The 18,931-nt window shown below is 51.5% G+C and overlaps 1 protein-coding gene across 1 annotated transcript; it reads right to left on the bottom strand.

Annotated features, from left to right (window-relative positions):
* Positions 1 to 1,667: 1,667 nt before the first annotated feature.
* Positions 1,668 to 15,433, bottom strand: LOC143834153 (uncharacterized). Its single transcript, XM_077330758.1, has 6 exons — positions 14,944 to 15,433; positions 14,600 to 14,714; positions 13,653 to 13,723; positions 13,443 to 13,569; positions 10,405 to 12,805; positions 1,668 to 4,116 (listed from the first exon to the last, which is right to left on the bottom strand). The coding sequence occupies exons 1-6, from the start codon at positions 15,388 to 15,390 to the stop codon at positions 1,911 to 1,913; spliced, it is 5,367 nt and encodes a 1,788-aa protein (XP_077186873.1). The 5' UTR covers positions 15,391 to 15,433; the 3' UTR covers positions 1,668 to 1,910.
* Positions 15,434 to 18,931: the final 3,498 nt, after the last annotated feature.

Raw genomic sequence — 18,931 nt, 5'->3', positions numbered from 1 at the left:
CCCAGGAGGGAGACGACAGGAATAAATAAAACCAGGGCCTGGTCCTTCACTGAGCAAGGAGGAGGAGGAGGAAAAGCGGCGGCCCCTCTCCACTGTTCTTTCTGGCCCTAAGCAGCAGAGGCCAGGCCAAGCACGTGGGTGGCAATAAAGAAAGAGGTCGACGGGCAGACTCTCTGTGAAGTCCGGCTTTTCGGCCAGAGGTTCCCGGCCGCCACAGGAGCAATGCAATGCTTTGCACAGACGGGCGGGGCAGGGCAGGAGGTTCTGGGCCCTCCGTCTAGGTCAGGGTTTCTCAACCAGGATTGTGCGAAGCCCTGGTGGTTCATGGGCCCTCCTTGGTGCTTTTGTGACCTGGGGGTGGGGGGAGGGAATCAATACTGTTTTGTGTAATTTTTAAAAATCTTTGGGTTAGATGAACATATATGGTGATGCTGACCCCCCCTCACAAAACGGCCAGTGATGGAGGCGGGAGGGCCCTTCGCCCTCACCATCCTTGCCAGCCGAGGCTTGCTGGCCAGAGTGGCTCTTTGCTTCCTCCTCTGCTGAACATTTTCTATTTCTCACACTTTCACTCACTCCTTGATTATCTGTTGCTCCCCGTTCAGGAACACCTGGGTTATGCCTGCAAAATCTGCAGACTGAACCTCGTGATTTATCCATTTAAAAGTAATATTATTATTATTAGCAAACAGTCCAGCCCCCCCCCCCCAAAAAAAAAGGAAAGAAAAGCAGGGAAGCAATAGGTTGCAGACCAGTATAGAATAGCAAGGACCCAGGCAGGGGCGGGATGAAGCCGCTCGTGGTGGGATCTCAGAGGCGAGGAGGGAAAGGCAGGCAGCCGGGTAGGAGGGTTGTTGGGATGCAGGATCATAAAGAAAAGAGAACATTAGGAATTGTGGGGGTGGGGAGGGGTGTTTCACTTCCTTTCAAAGGGGAAGGGGATCAAGCAGCCTCTATTCTGCACTGCACATGGGGGAAGAGCCCATCCTGGCAACAGATGACTTGAGTCATCCTATGCAAGTCGGCAGATGGCGAGTCAGGCAAGGAATTCTCATTGTCTGAATAGGAGCAGCTCCAGCTCCCCACTGCGGGACAACCCCTGGGAATCTAGATCTGTTTGCTCCTGAGTTGCAGAAACCAGGTAAATGCATTGAAGATGGGATCAGTGGCTGGGCTGGAAAAGGACCCTGTGCGGATGCCTCTCTGGGAGTCTAGCGACCTTAGTATGGGGTACCGTCCCAGGGTGTTTGCCCTCCATACAGCCCTTTTCTCCAGGAAACTGATCTTTGCAATCTGGTGATGAGCTGTAATTCCAGGGGATCCCCAGGTCCCACCTGGAGCCTGGCATCCCTAGCTGAGAGCTACCACACCTGGATCCAATGCAAGGACTGAGCACAGCCTGCAAAAGAGATTCCTTTCTTCCCTGGTTTCCTCTTGCCCTGGCAGCCAGTTCTGACCCTGAGAAAATGTAATCCCAGGTCTTGCCAACCTCCTGGGGGCAACTGGAAATCTCCCAAAGTGACAAGTGTTCTCCAAATCACAGATTATTTCCCCTGAGAAGAATTCCTGCTCTGCATGGGGGGCTTCAGAACAGCTGACATGAAGGTTTCCTTGTTTTCCTCAGGCAAGGCTGGCTGTTTAGCACACTGCACAAACAAAAATGACACTTTAGTTCACAAGCATTTATTTACGATGACACGCACCCTGTAAACATATGAGTTCTGGGGGTGTGACAGGGAACCATGGTTGGATTACAAGATATCTGGGGTTTCTCAAAGCCTGGAGAATGTTTCTCAACAATAAAAACATTGAGAAACCCTGGTCTAGTTTCTCCCATAACAAATCCATTGAAGTTCTTGAGTGTGGAATTTGTGAATAAAGCTCTTTCCACCTTCTGAGAATAGAAAAGGTTACTCCCCTGTGTGGGTTCTTTGATGCTGCTGAAGATCACTACTGAATCTGAATTTCTTTCCACACTCCAAGCATTCAAAAGGTTTCTCCCCTGTGTGGATTCTTTGATGCTGCTTAAGATGGCCACCCTGACTGAATTTCTTTCCACATTCCAAGCATTCAAAAGGTTTCTCTCCCGTGTGGATTCTCTGATGCAGATGAAGTGGGTCCTTCTGACTGAATTTCTTTCCACACTCCAAGCATTCAAAAGGTTTCTCCCCTGTGTGGATTCTTTGATGCTGCTTAAGATGGCCACTCTGACTGAATTTCTTTCCACACTCCAAGCATTCAAAAGGTTTCTCCCCTGTGTGAATTTTTTGATGCTGCTTAAGACTGCCACCCTGACTGAATTTCTTTCCACATTCCAAGCATTGAAAAGGTTTCTCTCCCGTGTGGATTCTCTGATGCAGATGAAATAGGCTACTCCGACGGAATTTCTTTCCACACTCCAAGCACTCAAAAGGTTTCTCACCTGTGTGAATTCTTTGATGCAGCTGAAGTGGGCCCTTCTGACTGAATTTCTTTCCACATTCTAAGCATTCAAAAGGTATCTCTCCCGTGTGGATTCTCTGATGCTGCAGAACATCACTACTGGATCTGAATTTCTTTCCACACTCCAAGCACTCAAAAGGTTTCTCCCCTGTGTGGATTCTTTGATGCTGCTTAAGATTGCCACTCTGAATGAATTTCTTTCCACATTCTAAGCATTCAAAAGGTTTCTCCCCTATGTGAATTCTCTGATGCTGCCGAACATCACTACTGAATCTGAATTTCTTTCCACACTCCAAGCACTCAAAAGGTTTCTCCCCTGTGTGGATTCTTTGATGCTGCTTAAGATGGCCACTCTGACTGAATTTCTTTCCACACTCCAAGCATTCAAAAGGTTTCTCCCCTGTGTGGATTCTTTGATGCATCTTAAGATGGCAACCCTGACTGAATTTCTTTCCACATTCCAAGCATTCAAACGGTTTCTCTCCCGTGTGGATTCTCTGATGCAGATGAAGTGGGTTCTTCTGAATGAATTTCTTTCCACACTCCAAGCATTCAAAAGGTTTCTCCCCTGTGTGAATTTTTTGATGCTGCTTAAGACTGCCACCCTGACTGAATTTCTTTCCACATTCCAAGCATTCAAAAGGTTTCTCTCCCGTGTGGATTCTCTGATGCAGATGAAATAGGCTACTCCAACGGAATTTCTTTCCACACTCCAAGCACTCAAAAGGTTTCTCACCTGTGTGAATTCTTTGATGCAGCTGAAGTGGGCCCTTCTGACTGAATTTCTTTCCACATTCTAAGCATTCAATAGGTTTCTCTCCCGTGTGGATTCTCTGATGCTTCCGAACATCACTACTGAATCTGAATTTCTTTCCACACTCCAAGCACTCAAAAGGTTTCTCCCCTGTGTGGATACTTTGATGCTCCTTAAGATGGCCACTTTGACTGAATTTCTTTCCACACTCCAAGCATTCAAAAGGTTTCTCCCCTGTGTGGATTCTTTGATGCTGCTGAAGTTGCCAACTCCGACTGAATTTCTTTCTACAGTCCAAGCACTCAAAAGGTTTCTCCCCTGTTGTATGGATTCTATGATGCAGCTTAAGTAGGTCACTCCGACTGAATTTCTTTCCACACTCCAAGCACTCAAAAAGTTTCTCCCCTGTGTGAATTCTTTGATGCTCCTTAAGATGGCCACGCTGATTGAATTTCTTTCCACATTCTAAGCATTTAAAAGGTTTCTCTCCCGTATGGATTATCCGATGCAGCTGAATTAGTCTACTCTGACTGAATTTCTTTCCACACTCCAAGCACTCAAAAGGTTTCTCCCCTGTGTGAATTCTTTTATGCAGCTGAAGTGGGCCCTTCTGACTGAATTTCTTTCCACATTCTAAGCATTCAAAAGGTTTCTCTCCCGTGTGGATTCTCTGATGCAGCTGAAGTACGCTACTCCGACTGAATTTCTTTCCACACTCCAAGCACTCAAAAGGTTTCTCCCCTATGTGAATTCTCTGATGCTGTCGAACATCACTGCTGAATCTTAATTTCTTTCCACACTCCAAGCACTCAAAAGGTTTCTCCCCTGTGTGGATTCTTTGATGCTCACGAAGATTACTATTGTGACTGAATTTCTTCCCACACTCTGAGCATTCAAAGGGTTTCTCACCTGTGTGAATTCTTTGATGCTGCTGAAGGTGACCAATCTGAATGAATTTCTTTCCACACTCTGAGCATTCAAAAGGCTTCTCCCCTGTGTGGCTTCTTTGATGCCGGTGAAGACTGCTACTCTGACTGAATTTCTTTTCACACTCTAAGCATTCAAAACGTTTCTCTGCTGCATGGAGTCTTTGATGCTGCTGAACATCACTCTTGCATCTGAATTTCTTTCGACAATCCGAGCATTCAAAAGGCTTCTCCCCTGTGTGGATTCTTTGATGCTGCTGAAGATGGTACCTCCAACTAAATTTGTTTCCGCAATTTGAGCTTTCAAAAGGTTTCTCCCCTGTGTGGGTTCTTTGACTGTGACTGAATTTTCTGGCTTCTTCTGCAGAGAAAGAAATTGTTCTTAGATTGTGAAGGAAAGAAATTCAAGGAAAAAGCAAAAATACATACATGGTCAGGATCAAAGGACAGAAGCCCAGACAGTATAAGTGGAAACCATACATTTCTCTTCATAGACACAGTGGATGACAGTATTAGTATTAGTATAGTAGTAGTAGTAGTAGTAGTAGTAGTAGAAGAAGAAGAATGGCTTATTATGTGCCACTTTTCTATATTACTGCTCAGTCAGAACATCTTTATCAGTGCTGTAGCAAGTCCAAAGTCAGTCAGCTGGTTGCATGTGGGGACCATAGAATCACACCCGCACTCTTGACCACTACCCCAAGCTGGCTCTCCTCCTCCTCAGGGGGCGGGGCAGTTAGAAAGCATGGCTACTGAGAACTTAGAATCTGGCCCCCTCGTCCTCACTTTGGCCTCAGGGAATGGCATCCTCCCTGCCATGGATCATGGTCCCAACACAGGCCTCAGTTACCGCTGGGCCAGACAGGAGGCCTGGTTCGCCCCACCCAGCCATGTGGAATTCTGCTTCTGCTGTCATGGCATACCTGAGCTGCCCAGCTGGGCTGGATATACCTGGTGGGCCTCAAAACAAAATATCACTGTGTACTAGTTTCATTCTCCTATGAAAAAGGAGCAAAGCATACTTACCGAGAAAGACCACGCTCCCCCAGTTCTCCAGCATGACTTCCCTGTACAGAGCTCTTTGGCCTGGATCCAGCAGGGCCCACTCCGCCTCCGAGAAATCCACCACCACCTCCTCAAAGGAGACTGGAGACTGAAAAAAAAGGGAGGTTCCCTACTCAGAGATCGTGCCCTGAGCCCCCAGGCTGTCCCCTGCTTCTCTCTCTTACCTGGACTGCAAGTGCAGCAGCCGTTTCTTCCCCTCTGCAAGGACGACAGTTCAGCAGCATCGCTGCACTGCCTGCAAGGGAGAGAACACAGTCTGAAGGTGCCCTGTGGATATGATCGAAGGCACAGAAACCCCTTTCTCCTACTAGCTTCCCCCCTCAATCACACCCCCTTGTTTCCAAGGTCCTGGTAGTTAAGGGGAATGTGTGGAAATGATGTTGTTCAGCTACTGGTCTTCACAGGTACACTGCTCCAGAATGTGGAATTTCCATTTATTCACCATGGCAGATAAAGGTAAGAGGTAAAGGTATCCCCTGTGCAAGGACCGAGTCATGTCTGACCCTTGGGGTGACGCCCTCTAGCGTTTTCATGGCAGACTCAATACGGGGTGGTTTGCCAGGGCCTTCCCCAGTCATTACCGTTCACCCCCCAGCAAGCTAGGTCCTCATTTTACTGACCTCGGAATGATGGAAGGCTGAGTCAACCTTGAGCCGGCTGCTGGGATTGAACGCCCAGCCGCATGGGCAAAGCTTTCAGACTGCATGTCTGCTGCCTTACCACCGTGCGCCACAAGAGGCTCTAGCTGTGTTCTAATCGGTCTGTTTTTTTGTTTTCTTTTGGGATCTACCTTGAGTCCCTTGAAGGGATGGAAGATGTCATATATATATATATATATATATATATATATATATATATATAGGAGAGATATAAATGACATTTTCATGAGTGTGAATAAGAATGGAGTTGCCCTCCCTGAGTCTGTCTAACCCATTTCTATACTGAGTGGCCATCAGGACATCTGCTAGCAATGAGTGCCACAAGTCTCCTTTGTATCTCCTCCGGAATTATCTCCTTTTATTCTCTGACCTGAACTTCCACCCTGTGCTCAATTTCACCATGTGCCCAACCCCCATCCGGGCACCAGTCACCCTTACCAGGGGAGAGGGCCTCTTGGGCACCCTCCTGAGCCGGCGTCCTCTGCCAGTCCTCTGAAGGAGCTCCTCCTGCCTCAGAGAAATTCCCTTCCATCTCCAGGGATGGTCCCCACATCTGAAAGAGCAGCAAGAGAGACGGGTGAGAGAAGAAGTGGAACAGGCTGAGGAGATGGGTCCTGCTCCACTCTGGGACTCCTCAGTCCTGCATTGACCAGCAGAACAACCCCAGTGGCAAGAATCGGGGTTCTGCTTTCTTCCCAGCCTAGTGGCAATAATCCAGAGGTGGAAATATCTGGCAGGGAAGCCTCAGGAGAGGGTCGTTGCATGGAAGGAAACCCCCTCACCTGCTCGGCCTGCCTCTTCTCCTCGGCCTGGCTCAGGAGGAAGCCTTCGGACAGGGCCACCGCCTGGGAGCTGCTCTCCGGCCCGCATCCTCTCACCCAGCCCTGCATCTCCCGGGGCAGGAGGGCCAGGAACTGCTCCAGGATCACCAGGTCCAGGATCTGCTGCTTGGTGTGCCTCTCCGGCTCCAGCCAGCGGTTGCAGAGTCCGTGGAGCCGGCTGCAAACCTCTCGGGGCCCCTCGGCCTCCTGGTAGCGGAACTGCCGGAAGCGTCGGCTGTGCCCCTCTCTGGTGATCGTTTCCTGAGCCAGGATTTCTGGAGCGGTTCCTTCCCAAGATTCAGCACCACCCGGTGTCTGTGCGGGACTGAGGCCTCTCCTTGTTGTCTGGCTGATTCCACGTCCTTCTGGGTCTTGCTCTTCCTCCACCTCCCTCTTGTTGTGGGTCATCTCGGATTGTGGAAAGAGGCCCCTCCCCACCTGGATCCAACCCCGCCCCCTCCCCGCCAGACTGCGACCCCCCAGGCTTACTTGCGAGTAGACCTCCCGGGCTCCGGCCGCTCCTCCTTCCCCTGCAGCCCTCCCGCCCCTCCCCCTCCCAGGAAAGGAGCCCCCCCCCTGCCTCTGTAGTCCCGGACTCGGTCGCCTTAACCCTCTCGGGCCTCTCTAGCCCCGGAATCGGTCGCCTTAACCCTCTCGGGCCTCTCTAGCCCCGGAATCGGTCGCCTTAACCCCCTCGGGGCTGCAGGGAAAGGAAAGGGCTCCTCTCTCCCAGAGGCAGTCAAACTGCGGCCCTCCACTGGCAGCGGCTCATGGGAATTGTAGTCCATGGACATCTGGAGGGCCACAGTTGGACTACCCCTGATCTATTCCATATCTGCGGGGGCCCCTGGGAGAGGGGGATGGGCGGGGAGTTTGGGGGCGCCATCGGGGATCTCCACCTGGATCCGTAGAATCATAGAATCCTAAAGTTGGAAGGGCCATAGAGGCCATCTAGTCCAACCCCCTGCTCAACGCAGGATCAGCCCTAAGCATCCTAAAGCATCCAAGAAAAGTGTGTATCCAGCCTTTGCTTGAAGACTTCCAGTGAGGGGGCGCTCACCACCTCCTTAGGCAGCCTATTCCACTGCTGAACTACTCTGACTGTGAACATTTTTTTCCTGATATCTAGCCTATATCGTTGTACTTGAAGTTTAAACCCATTACTGTGTGTCCTCTCCTCTGCAGCCAGCAGAAACAGCATCCTGCCCTCCTCCAAGTGACAACCTTTCAAATACTTAAAGAGGGATATCATGTCCCCTCTCAACCTCCTTTTCTCCATTCCCAAGCCCCTCAACCTATCTCCATAGGGCTTGGTCCCTTGGCCCCAGATCATCCTCGTCGCTCTACTCTGTACCCTTTCAATTTTATCTATGTCCTTCTTGGTGAGGCCTCCAGAACTGCACACAGTACTCCAGGTGTGGTCTGACCAGTGCCGTATACAATGGGACTATGACATTTTGTGATTTTGATGTGATGCCTCTGTTGATACAGCCAAAAATGGCATTTGGAAGGGCGTTTTCCATGCTTTGGAAGGGTGTTTTTGCCCTGTGCTGCTTGTGGGAAGGGGCAGGCGGGGGTTTTCGGGGGCTGCCTACAGACTCCGCCCCCACCTCCCGTCTTGTTCCGCGGCCAAAACGACACAAAGCTGGAGGCCTCCCTGTCCGTGAAGGCCCAGCTCCCGGGGCAGCCCAGGAGGGAGGGAGGCGACAAGGGTCAGGAATAAATGAAACCAGGGGCCAGCCCTTCAATGAGCGAGGAGGAGGAGGAGGGAAAGCGGTGGCCCCCCACCACTGCTCTTCCTGGCTCCCCCTAAGCAGCAGAGGCCAGGCCAAGCACGTGGGTGGCAATAAAGAAAGAGGTCGACGGGCAGACTCTGTGTGAAGTCCGGCTTTTCGGCCAGAGGTTCCCGGCCGCCACAGGAGCAATGCAATGCTTTGCACAGACGGGCGGGGCAGGGCAGGAGGTTCTGGGCCCTCCGTCTAGGTCAGGGTTTCTCAACCAGGATTGTGCGAAGCCCTGGTGGTTCATGGGCCCTCCTTGGTGCTTTTGTGACCTGGGGGTGGGGGGAGGGAATCAATACTGTTTTGTGTAATTTTTAAAAATCTTTGGGTTAGATGAACATATATGTTCTGACCCCCCCCCCCTCACAAAACGGCCAGTGATGGAGGCGAGAGGGCCCTTTGCCCTCACCATCCTTGCCAGCCGAGGCTTGCTGGCCAGAGTGGCTCTTTGCTTCCTCCTCTGCTGAACATTTTCTATTTCTCACACTTTCACTCGCTCCTTGATTATCTGTTGCTCCCCGTTCAGGAACACCTGGGTTATGCCTGCAAAATCTGCAGACTGAACCTCGTGATTTATCCATTTAAAAGTAATATTATTATTATTAGCAACCAGTCCAGCCCCCCCCCCCAAAAAAAGGAAAGAAAAGCAGGCAAGCAATAGGTTGCAGACCAGTATAGAATAGCAAGGACCCAGGCAGGGGCGGGATGAAGCCGCTCGTGGTGGGATCTCAGAGGCGAGGAGGGAAAGGCAGGCAGCCGGGTAGGAGGGTTGTTGGGATGCAGGATCATGAAGAAAAGAGAACATTAGGAATTGTGGGGGTGGGGAGGGGGTGTTTCCCTTCCTTTCAAAGGGGAAGGGAATCAAGCAGCCTCTATTCTGCACTGCAAGTGGGGGAAGAGCCCATCCTGGCAACAGATGACTTGAGTCATCCTATGCAAGTCGGCAGATGGCCGTTTATAGAGACCTTGAGTCAGGCAAGGACTTCTCATTGTCTGAATAGGAGCAGCTCCAGCTCCCCACTGCGGGACAACCCCTGGGAATCTAGATCTGTTTGCTCCTGAGTTGCAGAAACCAGGTAAATGCATTGAAGATGGGATCAGTGGCTGGGCTGGAAAAGGACCCTGTGCGGATGCCTCTCTGGGAGTCTAGCGACCTTAGTATTGGGTACTGTCCCAGGGTGTTTGCCCTCCATACAGCCCTTTTCTCCAGGAAACTGATCTTTGCAATCTGGTGATGAGCTGTAATTCCAGGGGATCCCCAGGTCCCCCCTGGAGGCTGGCATCTCTGAACCTCCATGGAGCACAAGGTCAGCCCTTTTCAGGAGAACTGATCTTTGCAATCTGGTGATGAGCTGTAATTCCGGGGGTTCCCCAGGTCCCACCTGGAGCCTGGCATCCCTAGCTGAGAGCTACCACACCTGGATCCAATGCAAGGACCGAGCACAGCCTGCAAAAGAGATTCCTTTCTTCCCTGGTTTCCTCTTGCCCTGGCAGCCAGTTCTGACCCTGAGAAAATGTAATCCCAGGTTTTGCCAACCTCCTGGGGGCAACTGGAAATCTCCCAAAGTGACAAGTGTTCTCCAAATCACAGATCATTTCCCCTGAGAAGAATTCCTGCTGTGCATGGGGGGCTTCAGAACAGCTGACATGGATTCCTTGTTTTCCTCAGGCAAGGTTGGCTGTTTAGCACACTGCACAAACAAAAATGACACTCTAGTTCACAAGCATTTATTTACGATGACATGCACCCTGTAAACATATGAGTTCTGGGGGTGTGACAGGGAACCATGGTTGGATTACAAGATATCTGGGGTTTCTCAAAGCCTGGAGAATGTTTCTCAACAACAAAAACATTGAGATACCCTGGTCTAGTTTCTCCCATAACAAATCCATTGAAGTTCTTGAGTGTGGAATTTGTGAATACTCTTTCCACCTTCTGAGAATAGAAAAGGTTACTCCCCTGTGTGGGTTCTTTGATGCTGCTGAAGATCCGTACTGCATCTGAATTTCTTTCCACACTCCAAGCATTCAAAAGGTTTCTCCCCTGTGTGAATTCTTTGATGCTGCTTAAGACGGCCACTCCGACTGAATTTCTTTCCACACTCCAAGCATTCAAAAGGTTTCTCCCCTGTGTGCATTCTTTGATGCTGCTGAAGGGTGCCACTGCGACTGAATTTCTTTCCACACTGCAAGCATTCAAAAGGTTTCTCCCCTGTGTGGATTCTTTGATGCAGCTGAAGATCCCTCCTGCATCTGAATTTCTTTTCACACTCCAAGCATTCAAAAGGTTTCTCCCCTATGTGGGTTCTTTGATGCTGCTGAAGGTTGTCACTCCGACTGAATTTCTTTCCACACTCCAAGCACTCAAAAGGTTTCTCCCCCGTGTGGATTCTATGATGCAGCTGAAGTGGGCCACTCCGACTGAATTTCTTTCCACACTCCAAGCACACAAAAGGTTTCTCCCCTGTGTGAATTTTTTGATGCTGCTTAAGATGGCCACCCTGACTGAATTTCTTTCCACATTTGAAGCATTCAAAAGGTTTCTCTCCTGTGTGGATTCGATGATGCAGCTGAAGATCCCTACTACAACTGAATTTCTTTTCACACTCCAAGCATTCAAAAGGTTTCTCCTTCGTGTGGATTCTATGATGCAGCTGAAGTAGGTCACTCCGACTGAATTTCTTTCCACACTCCAAGCACTCAAAAAGTTTCTCCCCTGTTGTATGGATTCTATGATGCAGCTTAAGTAGGTCACTCCGACTGAATTTCTTTCCACACTCCAAGCACTCAAAAAGTTTCTCCCCTGTGTGTATTATTTGATGCTGCTTAAGATGGCCACTCCGACTGAATTTCTTTCCACACTCCAAGCACTCAAAAAGTTTCTCCCCTGTGTGAATTCTTTGATGCTCCTTAAGATGGCCACTCTGAATGAATTTCTTTCCACATTCTAAGCATTCAAAAGGTTTCTCTCCCGTATGGATTCTCTGATGCAGCTGAATTAGTCTACTCTGACTGAATTTCTTTCCACACTCCAAGCACTCAAAAGGTTTCTCACCTGTGTGAATTCTTTGATGCAGCTGAAGTATGCTACTCTGACTGAATTTCTTTCCACACTCCAAGCACTCAAAAGGTTTCTCCCCTGTGTGAATTCTTTGATGCAGCTGAAGTGGGCCCTTCTGACTGAATTTCTTTCCACATTCTAAGCATTCAAAAGGTTTCTCTCCCGTGTGGATTCTATGATGCAGCTGAAGTACGCTACTCCGACTGAATTTCTTTCCACACTCCAAGCACTCAAAAGGTTTCTCCCCTGTGTGGATTCTTTGATGCTCCTTAAGATGGCCACTTCGACTGAATTTCTTTTCACATTCTAAGCATTCGAAAGGTTTCTCACCTATGTGAATTCTCTGATGCTGCCGAACATCACTGCTGAATCTGAATTTCTTTCCACACTCCAAGCACTCATAAGGTTTTTCCCCTGTGTGGATTCTTTGATGCTGCTGAAGTTGCCAACTCCGACTGAATTTTTTTCCACACTCTGAGCATGCAAAAGGTTTCTCACCTGTGTGGATTCTTTGATGCAGCTGAAGTTGGCTACTCTGACTGAATTTCTTTCCACATTCCAAGCATTCAAAAGGTTTCTCTCCCGTGTGGATTCTCTGATGCAGCTGAAGTTTGCTACTCTGACTGAATTTCTTTCCACACTCCAAGCACTCAAAAGGTTTGTCCCCTGTGTGGGTTCTTTGATGCTCCTTAAGATGGCCACTTCTACTGAATTTCTTTTCACATTCTAAGCATTCAAAAGGTTTCTCCCCTATGTGAATTCTCTGATGCTGCTGAACATGACTACGGAATCTGAATCTCTTTCCACACTCCAAGCACTCAAAAGGTTTCTCCCCTGTGTGGATTCTTTGATGCTCACGAAGATTACTATTATGACTGAATTTCTTCCCACACTCTGAGCATTCAAAGGGTTTCTCACCTGTATGAATTCTTTGATGCTGCTGAAGGTGACCAATCTGAATGAATTTCTTTCCACACTCTGAACATTCAACAGATATTTCCCCTGTGTGGATTCTTTGATGCCGGTGAAGACTGCTACTCTGACTGAATTTCTTTTCACACTCTAAGCATTCAAAACATTTCTCTGCTGCATGGAGTCTTTGATGCTGCTGAACATCACTCTTGCATCTGAATTTCTTTCCACAATCCGAGCATTCAAAAGGCTTCTCCCCTGTGTGGATTCTTTGATGCTGCTGAAGATGGTACCTCCAACTAAATTTGTTTCCGCAATCTGAGCATTCAAAAAGTTTCTCCCCTGTGTGGGTTCTTTGACTGTGACTGAATTTTCTGGCTTCTTCTGCAGAGAAAGAAATTGTTCTTAGATTGGGAAGGAAAGAAATTCAAGGAAAAAGCAAAAATACATACATGGTCAGGACCAAAGGACAGAAGCCCAGACAGTATAAGTGGATACCATACATTTCTGTTCACAGTCACAGTACTAGAAGACGAAGAAGTAGAAGAAGAAGAAGTAGAATGGGTTCTTATATGCCACTTTTCTGTATTATTGCTCGGTCAGAACAGCTTTATCAGTGCTGTAGCAAGTCCAAAGTCAGCTACCTGGTTGCATGTGGGGAACAAAAATCACACCCGCACATTTTACCACTACGCCAAGCTGGCTCTCCTCCTCCTCAGGGGGCGGGGCAGTTAGAAAGCATGGCTACTGAGAACTTAGAATCTGGCCCCCTCGTCCTCACTTTGGCCTCAGGGAATGGCATCCTCCCTGCCATGGATCATGGTCCCAACACAGGCCTCAGTTACCGCTGGGCCAGACAGGAGGCCTGGTTCGCCCCACCCAGGCATGTGGAATCCTGCTTCTGCTGTCATGGCATACCTGAGCTGCCCAGCTGGGCTGGATATACCTGGTGGGCCTCAAAACAAAATATCACTGTGTACTAGTTTCATTCTCCTATGAAAAAGGAGCAAAGCATACTTACCGAGAAAGACCACGCTCCCCCAGTTCTCCAGCATGACTTCCCTGTACAGAGCTCTTTGGCCTGGATCCAGCAGGGCCCACTCCGCCTCTGAGAAATCCACCACCACCTCCTCAAAGGAAACGGGAGACTGAAAGAAAAGGCAGGTTCCCTCCTCAGAGATTGTGCCAAGAGCTCTGAGCCCCCAGGCTGCCCCCTGCTCCTCTCTCCTACCTGGACTGCAAGTGCAGCAGCCGTTTCTTCCCCTCTGCAAGGACGACAGTTCAGCAGCATCTCTCCACTGCCTGCAAGGGAGAGAAGACAGTCTGAAGTTGCCCTGTGCACTCCAGAGCTAGAAGGAGGACAGCATCCCAGCTGGATCCGATCGAAGGCACAGAAAGGGGTTTCCCTTTCTCCTACTAGCTCCCCCCCTCAATAACACCCCCTTGTTTCCAAGGTCCTGGGAGTTAAGGGGAATGTGTGGAAATGATGTTGTTCAGCTACTGGTCTTCACAGGTACACTGCTCCAGAATGTGGAGTTTCCATTTATTCACCATGGCAGATAAAGGTAAGAGGTAAAAGTATCCCCTGTGCAAGCACCGAGTCATGTCTAACCCTTGGGGTGACGCCCTCCAGCATTTTCTTGGCAGACTCAATACGGGGTGGTTTGCCAGTGCCTTCCCCAGTCATTACCGTTTACCCCACAGCAAGCAGGGTACTCATTTTACCGACCTTGGAATGATGGAAGGCTGAGTCAACCTTGAGCCGGCTGCTGGGATTGAAAGCCAAGCCGCATGGGCAAAGCTTTCAGACTGCATGTCTGCTGCCTTACCACCCTGCGCCACAAGAGGCTCTAGCTGTGTTCTAATCGGTCTGTTTTTTTGTTTTCTTTTGGGATCTGCCTTGAGTCCCTTAATGGGATGGAAGTTGTCATATATATATATAGGAGAGATATAAATGACATTTTCATGAGTGTGAATAAGAATGGAGTTGCCCTCCCTGAGTCTGTCTAACCCATTTCTATACTGAGTGGCCATCAGGACATCTGCTAGCAATGAGTGCCACAAGTCTCCTTTGTATCTCCTCCGGAATTATCTCCTGTTATTCTCTGACCTGAACTTCCACCCTGTGCTCAATTTCACAATGTGCCCAACCCCCATCCGGGCACCAGTCACCCTTACCAGGGGAGAGGGCCTCTTGGGCACCCTCCTGAGCCGGCGTCCTCTGCCAGTCCTCTGAAGGAGCTCCTCCTGCCTCAGAGAAATTCCCTTCCATCTCCAGGGATGGTCCCCACATCTGAAAGAGCAGCAAGAGAGACGGGTGAGAGAAGAAGTGGAACAGGCTGAGGAGATGGGTCCTGCTCCACTCTGGGACTCCTCAGTCCTCCATTGACCAGCAGAACAACCCCAGTGGCAAGAATCGGGGTTCTGCTTTCTTCCCAGCCTAGTGGCAATAATCCAGAGGTGGAAATATCTGGCAGGGAAGCCTCAGGAGAGGGTCGTTGCATGGAAGGAAACCCCCTCACCTGCTCGGCCTGCCTCCTCTCCTCCGCCTGGCTCAGGAGGAAGCCTTCGGCCAGGGCCACCGCCTGGGAGCTGCTCTCCGGCCCGCATCCTCTCACCCAGCCCTGCATCTCCTGGGGCAGGAGGGCCAGGAACTGCTCCAGGATCACCAGGTCCAGGATCTGCTGCTTGGTGTGCCTCTCCGGCTCCAGCCAGCGGTTGCAGAGTCCGTGGAGCCGGCTGCAAACCTCTCGGGGCCCCTCGGCCTCCTGGTAGCGGAACTGCCGGAAGCGTCGGCTGTGCCCCTCTCTGGTGATCGTTTCCTGAGCCAGGATTTCTGGAGCGGTTCCTTCCCAAGATTCAGCACCACCCGGTGTCTGTGCGGGACTGAGGCCTCTCCTTGTTGTCTGGCTGATTCCACGTCCTTCTGGGTCTTGCTCTTCCTCCACCTCCCTCTTGTTGTGGGTCATCTCGGATTGTGGAAAGAGGCCCCTCCCCACCTGGATCCAACCCCGCCCCCTCCCCGCCAGACTGCGACCCCCCAGGCTTACTTGCGAGTAGACCTCCCGGGCTCCGGCCGCTCCTCCTTCCCCTGCAGCCCTCCCGCCCCTCCCCCTCCCAGGAAAGGAGCCCCCCCCCCTGCCTCTGTAGTCCCGGACTCGGTCGCCTTAACCCTCTCGGGCCTCTCTAGCCCCGGAATCGGTCGCCTTAACCCTCTCGGGTCTCTCTAGCCCCGGACTCGGTCGCCTTAACCCTCTCGGGCCTCTCTAGCCCCGGCCTCGGTCGCCTTAACCCTGTCGGGCCTCTCTAGCCCCGGACTCGGTCGCCTTAACCCTCTCGGGCCTCTCTAGCCCCGGAATCGGTCGCCTTAACCCCCTCGGGCCTCTCTAGCTCCGGACTCGGTCGCCTTAACCCCCTCGGGGCTGCAGGGAAAGGAAAGGGATCCTCTTCTCTCCCAGGGCCCGATTGGATGCCCCTCTGAGGCCGACCTTGGCCGCCCCCCTCCCTCCCTCCCTGCCCAGGAGGCTTTGCGTGGCCTCCCCCTCCCCGCAGCCCCTGAGGTGGCTGCAGTCCGTCCGGTGGGGCTCTGCCCAGGCGAGGAGCCCCTTCCCCTTCCCCGCAGCCCCGGCAGAGAGAGAGAGAGAAAGAGAGAGAGAGGGAGGGAGGGAGGGAGCGGGAGAGTCGCAGTCGGAGCCCGGGCAGCTCTCCTTCGGCCTTGTTCGCAGCCCCGGCGGGGGAGGAAGGGCGGCGGGAAGAGCAACCGGGAAGGAAGGCGTCGGCCGGGCGGCCCCGGAGCTGCCCAGAAAGGGGTCCCAGGCCCCCCTCCCCCCCCCGCCTCACACCAGCCGCGCCTGAAGAAAGGGGGCTGGACTGGAGCTCTGCCCCGAGGCCCACGAAGAGCCCCGCGCTCCGCCCCTCCCTCTCTCCCAGAGGCAGTCAAACTGCGGCCCTCCACTGGCAGCGGCTCATGGGAATTGTAGTCCATGGACATCTGGAGGGCCACAGTTGGACTACCCCTGCTCTATTCCATATCTGCGGGGGCCCCTGGGAGAGTGGGATGGGCGGGGAGTTTGGGGGCGCCATCGGGGATCTCCACCTGGATCCGTAGAATCATAGAATCCTAAAGTTGGAAGGGCCATAGAGGCCATCTAGTCCAACCCCCTGCTCAACGCAGGATCAGCCCTAAGCATCCTAAAGCATCCAAGAAAAGTGTGTATCCAACCATTGCTTGAAGACTTCCAGTGAGGGGGAGCTCACCACCTCCTTATGCAGCCTATTCCACTGCTGAACTACTCTGACTGTGAACATTTTTTTCCTGATATCTAGCCTATATCGTTGTACTTGAAGTTTAAACCCATTACTGTGTGTCCTCTCCTCTGCAGCCAACAGAAACAGCATCCTGCCCTCCTCCAAGTGACAACCTTTCAAATACTTAAAGAGGGCTATCATGTCCCCTCTCAACCTCCTTTTCTCCAGGCTGAACATTCCCAAGTCCCTCAACCTCTCTTCATAGGGCTTGGTCCCTTGGCCCCAGATCATCTTCGTCGCTCTCCTCTGTACCCTTTCAATTTTATCGACGTCCTTCTTGAAGTGAGGCCTCCAGAACTGCACACAGTACTCCAGGTGTGGTCTGACCAGTGCCGTATACAATGGGACTATGACATCTGGTGAATTTGATGTGATGCCCCTGTTGATACAGCCCAAAATGGCATTTGGAAGGGCGTTTTTGCCCCGTGCCGCTCGTGGGAAGGGGCAGGCAGGGGGGTTTCGGGGGCTGCCTACAGACTCCGCCCCCACCTCCCGTCTTGTTCCGCTCCATGCCTTGATCCGCACCAGGGTCTGCTGGATGCCTCCCTGTCCATGAAGGCCCAGCTCCCGGGGCAGCCCAGGAGGGAGACGACACGAATAAATAAAACCAGGGCCTGGTCCTTCACTGAGCAAGGAGGAGGAGGAGGAAAAGCGGCGGCCCCTCTCCACTGTTCTTTCTGGCCCTAAGCAGCAGAGGCCAGGCCAAGCACGTGGGTGGCAATAAAGAAAGAGGTCGACGGGCAGACTCTGTGTGAAGTCCGGCTTTTCGGCCAGAGGTTCCCGGCCGCCACAGGAGCAATGCAATGCTTTGCACAGACGGGCGGGGCAGGGCAGGAGGTTCTGGGCCCTCCGTCTAGGTCAGGGTTTCTCAACCAGGATTGTGCGAAGCCCTGGTGGTTCATGGGCCCTCCTTGGTGCTTTTGTGACCTGGGGGTGGGGGGAGGGAATCAATACTGTTTTGTGTAATTTTTAAAAATCTTTGGGTTAGATGAACATATATGTTCTGACCCCCCCCCCCTCACAAAACGGCCAGTGATGGAGGCGAGAGGGCCCTTTGCCCTCACCATCCTTGCCAGCCGAGGCTTGCTGGCCAGAGTGGCTCTTTGCTTCCTCCTCTGCTGAACATTTTCTATTTCTCACACTTTCACTCGCTCCTTGATTATCTGTTGCTCCCCGTTCAGGAACACCTGGGTTATGCCTGCAAAATCTGCAGACTGAACCTCGTGATTTATCCATTTAAAAGTAATATTATTATTATTAGCAACCAGTCCAGCCCCCCCCCCCAAAAAAAGGAAAGAAAAGCAGGCAAGCAATAGGTTGCAGACCAGTATAGAATAGCAAGGACCCAGGCAGGGGCGGGATGAAGCCGCTCGTGGTGGGATCTCAGAGGCGAGGAGGGAAAGGCAGGCAGCCGGGTAGGAGGGTTGTTGGGATGCAGGATCATGAAGAAAAGAGAACATTAGGAATTGTGGGGGTGGGGAGGGGGTGTTTCCCTTCCTTTCAAAGGGGAAGGGAATCAAGCAGCCTCTATTCTGCACTGCAAGTGGGGGAAGAGCCCATCCTGGCAACAGATGACTTGAGTCATCCTATGCAAGTCGGCAGATGGCCGTTTATAGAGACCTTGAGTCAGGCAAGGACTTCTCATTGTCTGAATAGGAGCAGCTCCAGCTCCCCACTGCGGGACAACCCCTGGGAATCTAGATCTGTTTGCTCCTGAGTTGCAGAAACCAGGTAAATGCATTGAAGATGGGATCAGTGGCTGGGCTGGAAAAGGACCCTGTGCGGATGCCTCTCTGGGAGTCTAGCGACCTTAGTATTGGGTACTGTCCCAGGGTGTTTGCCCTCCATACAGCCCTTTTCTCCAGGAAACTGATCTTTGCAATCTGGTGATGAGCTGTAATTCCAGGGGATCCCCAGGTCCCCCCTGGAGGCTGGCATCTCTGAACCTCCATGGAGCACAAGGTCAGCCCTTTTCAGGAGAACTGATCTTTGCAATCTGGTGATGAGCTGTAATTCCGGGGGTTCCCCAGGTCCCACCTGGAGCCTGGCATCCCTAGCTGAGAGCTACCACACCTGGATCCAATGCAAGGACCGAGCACAGCCTGCAAAAGAGATTCCTTTCTTCCCTGGTTTCCTCTTGCCCTGGCAGCCAGTTCTGACCCTGAGAAAATGTAATCCCAGGTTTTGCCAACCTCCTGGGGG

The sequence above is a fragment of the Paroedura picta genome, chromosome 3 (genome assembly GCF_049243985.1).
Source record: "Paroedura picta isolate Pp20150507F chromosome 3, Ppicta_v3.0, whole genome shotgun sequence".
NCBI lineage: Eukaryota > Metazoa > Chordata > Lepidosauria > Squamata > Gekkonidae > Paroedura > Paroedura picta.
The sequence above is the reverse complement of the archived record's forward strand: the minus strand, read 5'-3'. Positions and strand labels throughout refer to the sequence as shown.

Bases quoted from the DNA above. Each gene is read 5' to 3' on its own strand.
- LOC143834153 (XM_077330758.1), bottom strand. From the start codon at position 15,390: ATGACCCACAACAAGAGGGAGGTGGAGGAAGAGCAAGACCCAGAAGGA. The intron at 13,724-14,599 runs GTAAGGGTGACT...TCTCCCTTGCAG, and splicing joins CCAAGAGGCCCTCTCCCCTG to GCAGTGGAGAGATGCTGCTG. The intron at 13,570-13,652 runs GTAGGAGAGAGG...CTTTTCTTTCAG, and splicing joins CTGCTGCACTTGCAGTCCAG to TCTCCCGTTTCCTTTGAGGA.